Here is a 14549-nt window from a genome sequence, read left to right on the forward strand (position 1 = left end):
AAGGACCAGACACTTTTTACGGATTTTACCCCTGTTATGGTTTTACTGCCCTTTTTTTTTTTTTTTTTTTCTTCAGCCACCAAAATTATTTTTGCTGCGTTTTTTCCCCCCCGTGACACACATAGGGCTATTTTTAAAAAAAATCTTTTTTACTGACTTTTTTCCCGTTTTATTGGGGTAAAAAGCTAAAGAAAATGATTTTTTTAAAACATGTATAGTTTTTTTTTAAAATTTAGTATATTTATGCTAAAGTAAAGTACAGGAACGGGTTCCTCATTTTGTTAAGTTTTGATATATAATATGTATGGTCTCAGATTACAGAACACATACGACGACTGTTTTGGTTGGCGTCAACTTTGGGTCATTTTCTTTTTGTATGTATATTTTTTTATTTTATGCTGTAATTTGTTTTCTTACTTTTGTAACAATTTTGTGTTTTGTTTTTTTTTACCAGAAATGTCCTCCATGACGTCATACAAGACCTCTGGGGGTCATTCACATGGGGTTTTACGTTTTTTTATATTTGACACTTTCCCACTGTAGCTGGGGCATCCATAGGATCCGCATCCATAGGAGCCCCAGTTAGAGGAGAAAACATCCCCTGTAGGGACAATAGTCACTGTCAGAGCTGATCAATATCTGCTAGGACCCTGTAGCTCTGCTGTGCCAGGGGATCCCAGCGGTCACGTGATCACCAGTTCACATGGTAGAAGAAACACTTCCACTGTCACTTCTTAGTATATAGCACTTATTAAGCGCTATGTAACCAGGAAAGGAGGAGGCAGAAGGGGTTAAAACCGTTTCTCCTCCGGCTCCTCTGCTGTGACTAACAGCTGACAACCCGACCTGCTCCTGTTTGATTGCAGGAACAGAGGCTTTAATCTCGCACAGTATTTCTGCGATCGGGTGTGATTAAAGCCCAGGACCAAGCACTGTAAATTTACAGCGCTTGGCCCTTAAGGGGTTAATACGTATAACAGTGTAAAATGGTTACGTTGTATTATACAACATACATTTGTGCTGTACGTTGCCGTACGATTTTGGAGTGGTTGACCTTGCAAACTGCTGAAGGTATAAAGTTGCCATATGACTTAATGCGTTGTAGTTTCATACATACTGATTAGTGGCCGCAGGCTTCTCAGGAATGCTTGCCATCCTCCTTAATGCCGGGGGAGTCGGACTCCGGAGGGAAGTGATCGTCTATAAAAATACGGGAGATGTACCATAAAGGTTTCACAGAGAAGACGAATGGCTTGATTGTTGCCCGTCATAACAGGCGCGGAGTGACAAACAGCGTGTCAATGGGGTCTCGTTACCCAATACTTGACATTATCTGCCCTTGTAAGAACTACCTAACGACCTTCACTATGAGCGGTCGCCCTCATACAGACTGGATTAGTTGGCAGCACAACACCCTGTTTACATGACTGATGAAAATGTTATATGCCTGCACGGAATATCCAATCTGCTTGTTCATCAGCTGATCCCTGGTATACTCCGACAGGTCAGTAATCGGGCAGCTGAAGGTTCGGGGTAGCATTCATTCTTGATGATCAGCTAGTGTATAATGGCCTTAAAGGGGTTCTGTCATTAAAAAAAAAAAAAAATCCTATACTCTCCTATTTCTTCCCTGTCCGTCTCCTTACCGAATCTTCACCTCACTGATCTTCTCCCGTCTCCTGCAGTCCCCCGGGTCACCTCACCTCCAGCTGAAGAAGAAATTGGTGTCAGCAGCACTCACCAGGATGTAGAAGTTGGTGGATATAGCATGGATGCACGTAAGGACGGAGAGCCTAGCTCACCACAGAATACAGCAATGGCAGTGCAGAAGGTGTCCAGCAACATCCAAGAAGTCTCTCAGTCTAATAAGAACTTTCTTTATTAATCCCAAGACATCAAAGTACAGCAGCAACGTTTCGATCCCTATGCTTGACAAAGATCCCAGCAGAGGGATCAAAACGTTGCTGCTATACTTTGATGTCTTGGATTAATAAAGAAAGTTCTTATTGGACTGAGAGACTTCTTGGATGCTGTTGGACACCTTCTGCACTCACCTCCAGCTGGCTGATTCTTCTGCTTCCTGTAAGGTTACATACGTTCACAGTCTCCTTCCTGCCAGCCAATCTACGTTACATCACAGTTCACGGGCCAGCAGGGGGAGTGCCGATTTACTTCAGAGACTGCTCATGTGAGCTGTCTCTGAAATAGATTAGCATTCTTTCCTAGCCAGTGAACAACGTGACCTTCACTGATCGGCCTGGAAGGACAATGTGAGGAATGCAGCCTTCATAAGCCGGCCGGCATGCGGTGAGGTGCACTGCAGAAGCTCAGCCAGGAGAAGATCTGATAAGGAGACTGACGGGGGAGGAATAGGTGAGTATAGAATTTTTAATTTTTTTTTTAAATGACAAAACCCCTTTAAAGAAACACTGTGTGGGAAGGTGGCTACCGCCAACACGACCGGTTGCATGGAGTAGAAGCTCCCACTACTAATCGACCTTCCCTGCAATCCTGAACTCATTCTGAGTTCCCCCTGCATCTGCATCCGTGGCAGGCTCAAGAAGGGGATCCACAGTCCCCGGTGGTGATTCTGGGAGATGGTGTTGGCTTGATCCATCTGTGAGCGCCCAGCCTCCTTGACGTGTACTAGGCCGCTCCGCCGTCTTGATTTGCGGCCTTCCTCTCGTGTTCATGGCTTAGGAGGTAGGACTAGAAGTTGGAAGGGAGAGAGGCGACCAGGATGATTACTTACTTCCACTGTGGACCCCTGCTCTAAGCACCCACTGTGCGCACACTATCTTCTGGGGGCCCGCATGCTCCCTCTGGAGCATCATCTAGATGCCTGCACTTCTGAGGTCAAAGAACCTGCTGAGACTATGCTACATTTGTCTGGCTTTTCTGGGGATTGGTGAGTGATCCTCATACAATAGATCACTGCACACTCCAGCCTGGTATTCCAACATCTACATGTATGGAGACTCTGACTCCCTAGAAATCATCATTTTAATACACTCAGAGTATACAGAGAGTCTAGCAGCATTACAGCTTGTATACCATACTACTTTCCAACCTCCTTAACCCTTTGCAATACAATTTTGGATTCAGGGTTTCCTAGGGGTTTTTCTCTTTCTGCCATTATACAATGGCACCATCTGCTGGCCAGAGCCTGTACTGTAGTATGGGACATGCTGGAGAAACCCCCCGACAACAGAGCGACCAGTAATATACAGTAAGAAGACCCTGCCGGACGTCCTCCGACATCAGAGCTGTACAGCCTTCAATCAGAATGTCTGAAGACGTCAGACGGTGGATTAGAAAGAGATAAGAGGCCAGTACACCCCTTTTTAAAATTTTGTCCAAAACGAAGAAGACCCAAAGGGCCCAATGGGACCTACTCTAGAATCCTCCACTATGGTCCGACTCAAAGAATTTGCCAGAGAAGACCCCCGAAATGGTGCTAATGGCTCAAGTTAACTATGTGCTCCAGCTAGCAAGACACCACTTGTCTTAGCTTCTGCATCGGAGCCCACAGAACCAGACTTGATGCTGAAGCAGGTGTCTGACCAACGCTTTTCATTTATTCAGTTGTCTACTGCTTCACTCACAGGCAGAATTGATGAGATCAAGGTGGACATTAGTCTCCTACGACAGGATATACAGAACCTGTGAGACTGCGTCACACATGTGGAGGACAGGATATCTACCCTAGATGACCTCACAGCTCCAGTATGAGATCTTACAGGGCTGAAAATTGGCAGCAAAAGACCGATCTGGAGAAATCTCCCAAATTGTGCGCATACCATAAAGCGGATGGACAGAGACGAGGAATTTGGGGAGAAATGGCTTCATGGTCTATTTCCTGATGCACCCTTTTTCTAGGGTCTTTATAGTAGAGAGGACCCATGCTCTGCCCCTTGGGGGCACCACTATGACCGCTACTTGCATGATTGCTTAATTGTGAGGATTCTAACAATGCACTACAGGCTTCCCACTGACATGGTGAAATGTGATAAGACAATTCATCTCTAACCCTTTGCCCAGACTTCACGGCAGATTTGCGAAAAACAGAGGGCGCCCTTCACAGGAGTCCAGCGAAAACTTCCCGGAGCTGCAGCTGTCGTGCTGACATAGCCTGCTCGACGGCGAGTTATTGATGGTGAATGCACCAGATTCGTTCCCTCTCCAGCCGAGACGGAGGAATGGATCTCAACAAAACGGGCTAAGAAAAACTGATGTCTATGTGGTGGTGTCCTCCATTTATACGGCCTTTAAGTAAGGGCCACACTCATTGCATGGACATTGTTGAAGAAAAGCTGTCTGTCGTTGGTTGAGAAGAGGACCTTCCAGTTTGAGACCTTAATATGGGTATACTTTTAAATAAGCTCTCTCTCCAGGGCTATTAAATAGGGCTGACCGGCGGAGATTTGGCAGCGGCGGCTCCTGCTCCCGGGCGGCGGGTCCCGCGGCGGAGATCTGCCGCGGGACTTTGCAACGCCCCTGGACAGCTGGCCTAATAGCTGTCTACAAATATCTGAAGGGCTGTCACAGTACAGAGGGATCAGCCCTATTCTCATCTGCACAAGGAAAGACTAGAAGCAATGGGATGAAACTGAAAGGGAGGGGACACAGATTAGATATTAGTGAGGGGGATCAGTGAGTGGAACAGGTTACCACAGGAGGTGGTGAGTTCTCCTTCAATGGAAGTCTTTAGCGGCTGGACAGACATCTGTCTGGCATGATTTAGTGACCCTGCACTGAGCAGGGGGTTGGACCAGATGACCCTGGAGGTCCCTTCCAACACTACCATTCTATGTAGATGACTGTATAGACTAAAAGCCTCCAAACCACAATGCACAGGTTTATGCTGGAAAAGTCAGGGTTCATGCAAATGTTGAATGTGTTCCTGTTTTTGCTCTTTATAACAAAAAACACAAGAGAAATATAGTAACTTTAATGTATGGTGTTCCTTTCATGTCATCACATCCTACGCAGGGATATCTGTGAACATCACGGATGATCAGGAGTTTCTAACTGCGTTTTTTCAGGCTGCTGTTATCTAATACTCCTCACCCTGCGGGACGCTAATAGGCTGCGGCTTCCTAGAGAGATGGTTTCACTGTACTCTATAGAGCGGGAAGCACAGGTATGCAGTGTGTGATTACTGGAACAATAGCCTACAGTTTAGGAATATACAATGATTGGGAACATCCGGAGAGGAGAGATTGCCTGATCATCGCTTACTATACAGATGGAAGAAGTAGTCCACATCAAAGATCTCAGATCTATAAAACACAGCTACGTTTAGAATTCTGTTGCGAGTAAACCGGGCCGGTTGCTTTGTGCAGTTTGCTTCTTGTCATCGGAAACTGTTCATGCGGTATTACAATCCTATGGATATCACATAAAAATGTATGGAGTCCCAACTTTGAAACCTAGATCCATCTCCATAATGGGAGTTTCGTGTCCGCCACCGTGCCAGGTAACTATGCCGTGCATTCAACAAAGGAGTGAATGGAGAAGTGGCACATAGGTGTTCCGGAACAGCCTTTGGATGGACCATAAATGTCTATGATGGAAATAGCTTTTTTTTAAAAAATACACAAATTTGGTGAAATACCTCCTAATAGTATTTGAGTGAACCATGCCTTTTTTTCAGGATATCTACAAACCACAGGAAGACCCATGCAATATGAACTTCTCTTGTCTGGTCCAGTCATTTGGCCGTGCATACAGAACAATCAAGCCCCAATTTGCCACATATGTAAATCAGCAGGTTTTAGACCAGGTTTCAGATCTGTAGGACCTACCATTCTTGACAGATTTGCAAAAATTGGATGTTGAAACCCTAGCAGAATGAGGCATGAGCGCAGACTCCGCTGCTGGTAACTGCTCAGACCCTGCTGTCCTTCTGACTGACAGGCACAGGGGCGCTGTGTACTGCAGTAAGCTGACACATCGAAATAATTTGAGGTATATAGGGTGCTTTGAAAGGTTTTAGACTGGGTTTCAGCTCTCTGGGACCTATCCTTTTCTACATTTTTAGCAACGAATCAGAATAGAATAGCAAATATTAATTACCATTTCTATGGGTCGCCACTGGCGAGATGTCAAATTTCTACCCATAACGCAGCCATTTTTTCTTTGCTCGCAGTGAGTGGACTGTACCTGTACTAAATTGAGCATTTTCGTAAATTAAAACCCTTTCGGACCAGTCATAGCTCCAAAAAAGAACCCTGCACTTGGAGGAAAGACTCCTGCGGCAAAGTGCATGGCTGCTGGCCAAGCTGCGGCAATCTGTCAGCAGACCCAAGCCCGTCTCCAGACTGACCAGATGCGTCACAGCCAGCAGTGAGCTACTGAAGCTCCCTAGCAGACCGAGGCATGGCTGCAGTCTCAGTGGGATAGACTAGCAGCAGAGACTACCCAGCAGACCCAAGCCCGTCTCCAAACCTGTCAGCGCCAGTCCCCTACATCTAACTATCACTGGTGTAAACTAGGACTAACAGCCTTAACCCTTTCCAGTCCAATGTCGGGCCTGCCCCGACATCATAATTTCCCTCCACAGCTCCGATGTCGGGGCAGGCCCGACACTGCAGTGCAGGAGTGGATCTACACCCGATCGTTAGACACATCGGGTGCAGATACAATTCTGCAATGGTCCTCATTGAGGACCCCCGAGGAGAAGGCAGATCGGCCGGCGATCATGTGGTGTTACCTGACCCCCGGCGGTCACATGAACGCCGAGCCGGGAGCCTGCACTGTGGGAGGACCTGCTTACCTGACCGGCGTCTTGCGCATTCTCCTTCTGTCTCCCGGCCCGGCGATCATGTGACCGCCAGGTGCCACCTGACCCCAGCGGTCACATGATCGCCGAGTCGGGAGGCAGAAGGAGAATGCGGAAGACGCCGGACAGGTAAGCAGGTCCCTTCCTGGCCCTCCTGAACTCTGTCAGATCAGGAGGGTGCAGGAAAATGTATTTTTTCTCACCCATTCTCCCCAGCTCCAATTCATTTGGAGCTGGGGAGAATGGGTGAAAAAAATAAATGGATTGGAAAGGGTTAATATACCGAACACAAACGACCTGAATATACTGAACACATACAAAACCGCACTATACATAAACCAGTAGAAAACCCATCCCAACATGGCGGCAACAATCTATATACATTTATGTAACTATCCATCCAGGAACATTCGGTGGAATTAGGGTTAGTAGTTACAATGTAAAGGAGTCAGCTAGTTGGAATGCATGAAATACCCAGGACAACCCAACGTGGAGGTCCCTTTGTTTCGTTCTCTCTGCTTGGCGTTCCTCTAAGCTGTAAGCAGGACTTCACAGAGCAAGTTGGGAATTTGTTAAATTGAGATTTTGCAAGTCGTGGAACCTCAGCAGGTGATTGATGAAAAATTGACATTTTACGATGTAGGGTTGTGTATTTGGCCAGATGCACACGGGCAGAAATTCGCCGGTGAGATTCCACGTGGAATTTCCCCCATTGCACGCTGCCATAAGATTGCATTGGTTGCAACTTGCACGATAACAAAATCATGGTGTGTCCTATTTCCTGTCATCGCTGATGGTCTGGCTCTGCACTGCGCTTGTGCGGCTGTGCGCCAACCGGCACATCCACAGAGCAAGGACACCGCCCGGGTAAGCCGGAGGTCACCGCAGGGGCATCTGGTCCCATCCCGCTGCGAGAATCTCACAATAGGAATCCGACCCGGCCGTCTGCATTCGGCCTTTGATAGAGGAAGCTTCATCCCGCTTGTGTGGATGTAGATGAAGTGAGAAATAAAGTCTGTTGCAGATGCTATGGTGACGATGAGTGCGAGGCATAGAATGTAGTGGTACATCTTATGTATATACATCCTAGTCTATCAAAACAACTCTGCCCTTATGTATCCGCTGCGTAATACGTTAGCGCTATGCGAATAAATATTATAATATTGGTAACCACAGGCTATGCCTCGCATGCACTCATCATCACCATAGCATCTACAGGGTTGGCAACAGAGAAGTAGACTGGCACCGTCTTGTTGTGAAGAACTCTTAAAATATATATGTTGCTCATAGCAACCAATCACAGAGCAGCTTTCACTTCTTATACCGCTGAGGTAAAATGAAAGCTGCGCCGTGATTGGTGCAGTCGCCGTCCTATGAGGGCAGAGTTGTTTGATAACGTACCGCAGCACATCCGACTGAGAGGCGTATATATTAGATAGCGCTCTAAGAAGTGTCATTCCACATTTATGGGCAGATATTTTTTGAATTGTTTCATTATTTGTGTGATAAAATAAATATTAGTATTTGTGGTCCGGAATCCGTGGATTTTATATGCCGTTTCTTTCTACAGGTGAGACTATCGCACAGCTGACGGATATGAACAGCGGGGAGCATCACGACCCTGATGGACAAGTGACCATTTTTACTGATAAGACTGGAGTGGTGAAAGCTGCTAGACTCCTGCTGTCTTCGGTTACTAAGGTGTTGGTGTTGGCAGACAGGATCGTCGTTAAACAAATTATCACTTCCCGAAACAAGGTACTTACATTTCCTTTTAATGGCTCTAATCCATTTGCAGGAGAGAGATGTGTTTTTGCAGCTTTAGGGATGACATCAGATTATATTTTTGCTTTGAGTAAACAAGCATTGCAGGCATATTTATCTTTTCAAATCAGTTTCACTGCTTCCATGTTGTGACTGTTCTCCGTAAGAGAAACAAGTAATCTTGGAGATATGAGACATTTTAACCCTTTCCAATCCAATTTAGGGTTTCCTAAAAGGCTTTCTCTTTTTGCTGTTATACAACGATGCCATCTGCTGGCTAAAGCCAGTGTGTGTGTGCGCCAGAGAGGCTCCAACAGCAGATTGTCCGGCAAGAGACGGTAAGAATACCCTGTCGGATGTCTTCTGACATTGGAGCTGTACAAGCTTCTATCAGAATGTAGGAAGACGTCAGACACTGCATTGGAAAGGGTTAATGGCTAACAAAAATACATGATGTTATAGCGAGCTTTCCAACCTATTCAGGGTTTTTCCTCAGGCATAATGAAATTGATCCGAAGGGGAAAAATTTATATTATATTGGTCCGCTGATAAGGATGCTTGTCTCTTGCATCCAGCTGTTCTTTGCACGGAGCTCCCGGTTGTTATACAGCTGACCACTCCAAGCGGGGGATGCAGAAGACAAGCGGGGTCGCTTGTCTTCTGCATCCAGCTGTTCTCTGCACGGAGCACCTGGCTGTTATACAGCTGAGTGCTCCGAGAAGGAGATGCAAAAGACAAGCGGAGTCACTTGTCTTCTACATCCAGCTGTTCTCTGTACGGAGCGCCCGGCTGTTATACAGCTGACCACTTCAAGCAGGGGATGCAGAAGACAAGCTGGGCCGCTTGTCTTCTGCATCCAGCTGTTCCCGCTCGGAGCACCTGGCTGGTGTACAGCTGAGCGCTCCGAGAAGGGGATGCAGAAGACAAGTCGAGCGGGGGATGCGGAAGACAAATGGGGCCGCTTCTCTTCTGCATCCAGCTGTTCTTTGCTCAGACTGCCCGGCTGTTATACAGCAGAGTGCTCCGAGCGGGGGATGAAGAACACAGCTGGACTGCTGTGTTCTTCATACCCCGCCTGTCTTCAGGGAGCGGGATACAGCTGAAATAATAGTATCAGCTGTATCCCGCTGCGAAATCCTGATAACTGATCGCTGATCTTTCAGCATGCTGAAAGAAAACCCTTAGCGATTCCTTAACAAAAACTGCACAATGTCCGTGTAGTTACACACAACGATTATCGCTCAAAAGATGGCTTTGAGCAATTTTTGAACGAAAATCGTTGTCTAAATCAGCCTCCAGTGCATAGATGGTCCTTCTTTCCTGCATATTGATATTAAATGCTTCTCTTCTCTGCTTATCCAGTATAGTAGATTGCACCACATGTCTAAAGGAGTCTATATATTTGTCCAAAGTGGGATTGCGGCCAGGAGAGGGCGTCCAATCAGACTACTTCTTGGCCCCAGGTTTCTCCTGTGTTTGAGTGCTTGGAGGTTCTGTTTCCTTTTTGTCATGGAAGAATTATTTCAGTCTTAGTCTCCTGTAATATCCCTCCATGTGGCTGCAGGGTTCTGTTGTGTCCAGCGTTTTAGTGGGACAGAATGAAAGTTCCCTGGAGAGGATGCTGAGCTCCACATTAGTGGGGCTGTGAGATGACAGATTACCAGCACAGCTGATTTTACCCCTGTCCATGTCCTGTTGGGGGTTCTGTGCTGATCTGTGTTTGGGTACAGGCCTGCTCTTGACTCGGGGTGTTCCTGATCGCTGTTTGGGTACAGGCCTGCTCTGGACTCGGGGTGTGCCTGACCTGTGTTTGGGTACAGACCTGCTCTGGACTCGGTGTGTTCTTGATCGGTGTTTTGGTACAGGCCTGCTCTGGACTCGGGGTGTTCCTGATCGCTGTTTGGGTACAGGCCTGCTCTGGACTCGGGGTGTGCCTGACCTGTGTTTGGGTACAGACCTGCTCTGGACTCGGTGTGTTCTTGATCGGTGTTTTGGTACAGGCCTGCTCTGGACTCGGGGTGTTCCTGATCGCTGTTTGGGTACAGGCCTGCTCTGGACTCGGGGTGTGCCTGACCTGTGTTTGGGTACAGACCTGCTCTGGACTCGGTGTGTTCTTGATCGGTGTTTTGGTACAGGCCTGCTCTGGACTCGGGGTGTTCCTGATCGCTGTTTGGGTACAGGCCTGCTCTGGACTCGGGGTGTGCCTGACCTGTGTTTGGGTACAGACCTGCTCTGGACTCGGTGTGTTCTTGATCGTTTTGTTTGGGTACAGACCTGCTCTTGACTCGATGTGTGCCTGATCAGTGTTTGGGTACAGGCCTGCTCTGGACTCAGGGTGTTCCTGATGAGTGTTTGGGTACAGGCCTGCTCTGGGGTCGGGGTGTTGCTGATCTGTGGTTTGGGTACAGGCCTGCTCTGGGATCGGGGGGGTTCCTGATCTGTGGCTTGGGTACAGGCCTGCTCTGGACTCTGGGTGTTCCTAATCAGTGTTTGGATACAGGCCTGCTCTGGACTCGGGGTGTTCCTGATCGGTGTTTGGATACAGGCCTGCTCTGTACTCGGGGTGTTCCTGATCGGTGTTTGGGTACAGGCCTGCTCTGGACTCGGTGTGTTCCTGATCGGTGTTTGGGTACAGGCCTGCTCTGGACTCGGTGTGTTCCTGATCGGTGTTTGGGTACAGGCCTGCTCTGGACTCGGTATGTTCCTGATCGGTGTTTGGGTACAGGCCTGCTCTGGACTCGGTGTGTGCCTGATCGGTGTTTGGGTACAAGCCTGCTCTGGACTCGGTGTGTTCCTGATCGGTGTTTGGGTACAGGCCTGCTCTGGACTCTGGCTGTTTCTGATCGGTGTTTGGGTACAGGCCTGCTCTGGGGTCGGGGTGTTCCTGATCTGTGGTTTAGGTACAGGCCTGCTCTGGGGTCGGGGTGTTCCTGATCTGTGCTTTAGGTACAGGCCTGCTCTGGGCTCGGGTGTTTCTGATCGGTGTTTGGGTACAGGCCTGCTCTGGACTCGGGGTGTTCCTAATCGGTGTTTGGGTATAGGCCTGCTTTGGACTTGGGCTGTTCCTGATCCGTGTTTGGGTACAGGCCTGCTCTGGACTCGGCGTGTTCCTGATCCGTGTTTGGGTACAGACTTTGAGTCGAAGTCTTTGGAGCTTCTTTTCGTTGTTCTTTATTAGGCCTCATGCCCACGGCCGGGTTGGATTCCACCTGCGACTCTGTATTCGCCTCTCCGGATCCGTGGTGAGAGTCTCTGCCGGCGCGCATGCACGGTGCAGCGCATGGCACACCGGTGCTGGGCGGTGACGCGATTTCTCGCTATACTTCTGCTGTGCTCACAGCATGGAGTATAGCCGGATGGCAATAGAAGCCGTCCGCGCGATTTTCCCCGATGAATAGGGCATGCTGCGATTCTCCCCCCATGAGCCGAAAATCTCTGTTGATTTCCTCTCATGGGCACGGGAGTATCTGTTAACATAGCATGTCTATGGACGGCTATTGCTGCGGGATTCACGGCGGGTGTCTAGCCCAGCAGTGATTATCCATCCGTGGGCATTTAGCTGCAGTGTTGTGTAAAAGTGTTGCATTTTCAGTTTCAACTCCTTTGTAAGTGTGTTCCTTAACCCCTTAGTGACGGAGCTTTTTTTCATTTTTCCATTTTTGTTTTTTCCTCCCACTTTTAAAAAATCGTAACTCCTTTATTTATCCATCAACGTAGCTGCATGAGGGCTTGTTTTTTTGTGTGGGACGAGTTGTATTTTTCATTGGTGCCATTTAATGTACCATATAATGTATTGAAAAACTATTAAAAAAGTGGAGAGAAATGGGGAAAAAATGAAATTCCGCCATCTTTCAGTGCGTTTTGTCTATATGGCACACAAACTGCAACAAAACTGACATGATAAGTTTTTTCTACGGGTCAGTACGATTACTACGATACCAAACTTATATAGTTTTTTTTTTTGCTGTACTACTTGGATTTTTTCCAAAGACCTTTAATTTTTTTAAATTGTTTTCTGCTGCCGTGTTCTGTGCGCAATAAAAGAACACATAATGAACTCATTAACCCCTTAACGACCAGCCCATAGTGTTTTTACGTCCTGCTCAAGTGGGCTTTATTCTCTGCGTCCTGCAGAGAATAAAGCCCCGTGGGCTCTGGACGTGACAGCTCCATGCTGTCGGTGCCCGTAGGTAGCCGACAGCATGGAGCTGTCATCCTGGGCTGCGGGGACCCCCACCGGCATTGCGATCGGCGCTATCCAATGGATAGCGCCGGTCGCAAAAAAGTAAACAAAAGTGCCCAAAAAGTTAAAGATTCAGCTGCCCTGATGGATCGGTTCCATCAGGGCAGCTGAAAGTACTTACCCGGTTTCCCCGATGTCTGCCGCGGAGAATGGGTCCTCCGGGACCCGGCGCGGCTCTTCTGCGCATGTGCGCCAGACGAATGACGTCACGCGCATGCGCAGAGGAATGGGAGTCCTGGGGAGTTTAAAATCTCCTGGTTCCCGGCTCCTGAAGGTAGCCGGGAACCAGGGGATGTCCCCGGGGACTGCGGCGAGCGGTCCCCAGGCCCGCCATCGCCGCTATCCAGTGGATAGCGGCAATCGCGAAAAAGTAAAAAAAAAAAAAAGTAAAAGTAAGGTTAATTTTACCTCCCCTCATGGATCAGATCCATGAGGGGAGGTGAAAATACTCACCCCCGGTCCTCAGCGGTGTCCCGGTCTTCCGGGACCTGAGTCCCCTTCTGCGCATGCGCGCCCATTGGTTGACATCGGGCGCGTGCACAGAGAGGCTCAGGACCCGGGAAATTTAAAATTCCTCTGCTCCTGGCTGCCATGTGTAGCCAGGAGCAGAGGGATGTCACTGCAGAGATGATCACTGTTATCCAATGGATAGCAGTGATCATTTAAAGTAAAAAAAAAAGTGTAAAAAAGTAATTAAAAAAAAGTGTAAAAAAAGTTTAAAAAGTAAAAAAAAAAGTTTAAACCGCTTACATTTCATCTCCCCTCGCGGATCATATCCGTGAGGGAGGATGAAATTACGTACCTAAGGCCCCCGGATTTATCCGCGGACCTTACCACAGCTTCTGCGCACACGGCCGTCGCCAAAGCGCCGGACGCATGCGCAAAAGCTGTGGATTGCCAGGATAATTTAAAATCTCCCTGCTCCTGGCTACAAAACTTAGCCGAGAGCCTCGAGATTTCACGGGGGGTCACGGTGAGCGGTTCCTGATCACGTGTTCGCCGTTATCCAAAAATGGCGATCACGTAAAAGTAAAAAAAAAAGTTTAGTTTCATCTCCCCTCACCGATGCGATCGGTGAGATGAGATGAAACTTTTTACCGGAGGCCTCCGTATTTGCACACCGACGCGATCCTCATCCGTGAACTTACCTGGATTCTGCGCATGCGACCGCCGGCAAAACACCGGACACATGCGCAGGAGCCCAGGAAACGTAAAATCACCTTGCTCTCGGCGACCAACGGGTCACCGAGAGCCTGGAGCAGTGACGGGTGGCCTCGTTGAGCGGTCCCCGGTCACGTAATAAAAAAGTAGCGATCCACCTTAGGCCGGTCTCACATGACCGGATAGGAATTACGGATTCTGCATGCGTCTGATCCGCGGTATTTCGCAGATCAATCGCATTGGATTACACAATTCCGCTCACATTAGTGGGTCGGAATCGCGTAATCCACTCGCAGAAAAGAGAACGCAGCAGGTTCTATTTTACCGCGGATATCCGCAGCATAGAGCCTATTGTGCTCCATGGTCGTGGATATACCCGCTGCCCATACGCAACTACATTGTATACGGGCTGCGGGTACCCGCGTCATCGCTAAGCGACGGTGCGGGAAATGCAAACAAAAAAAAGGTTTACTGCGAATGACCGCCTGTGTGAGTAGGCAGTTATGTGCAGTACATTACACGGCCGTACGCAGGGTCACAGCCGGGCTCACAGCTGGGATCCGCTGTGGGCCTCCGTGAGCCCGGCGTTATTCAGAC

The 14549-nt window shown here is 48.3% G+C and overlaps 1 protein-coding gene across 1 annotated transcript in view; it reads left to right on the forward strand.

Moving 5' to 3' along the window:
- CTNNAL1 (catenin alpha like 1) overlaps positions 1 to 14549 on the forward strand; it is a 185495-nt gene that overhangs the window by 88162 nt on the left and 82784 nt on the right. Inside the window, exon 3 of the mRNA XM_066579218.1 lies at positions 8355 to 8542. Within this exon, the coding sequence (XP_066435315.1) occupies positions 8355 to 8542 (188 nt within the window). The remainder of the gene's footprint in view (positions 1 to 8354; positions 8543 to 14549) is intronic.

This window comes from Eleutherodactylus coqui, chromosome 9, assembly GCF_035609145.1.
Source record: "Eleutherodactylus coqui strain aEleCoq1 chromosome 9, aEleCoq1.hap1, whole genome shotgun sequence".
NCBI classification, from domain to species: Eukaryota; Metazoa; Chordata; class Amphibia; order Anura; family Eleutherodactylidae; genus Eleutherodactylus; species Eleutherodactylus coqui.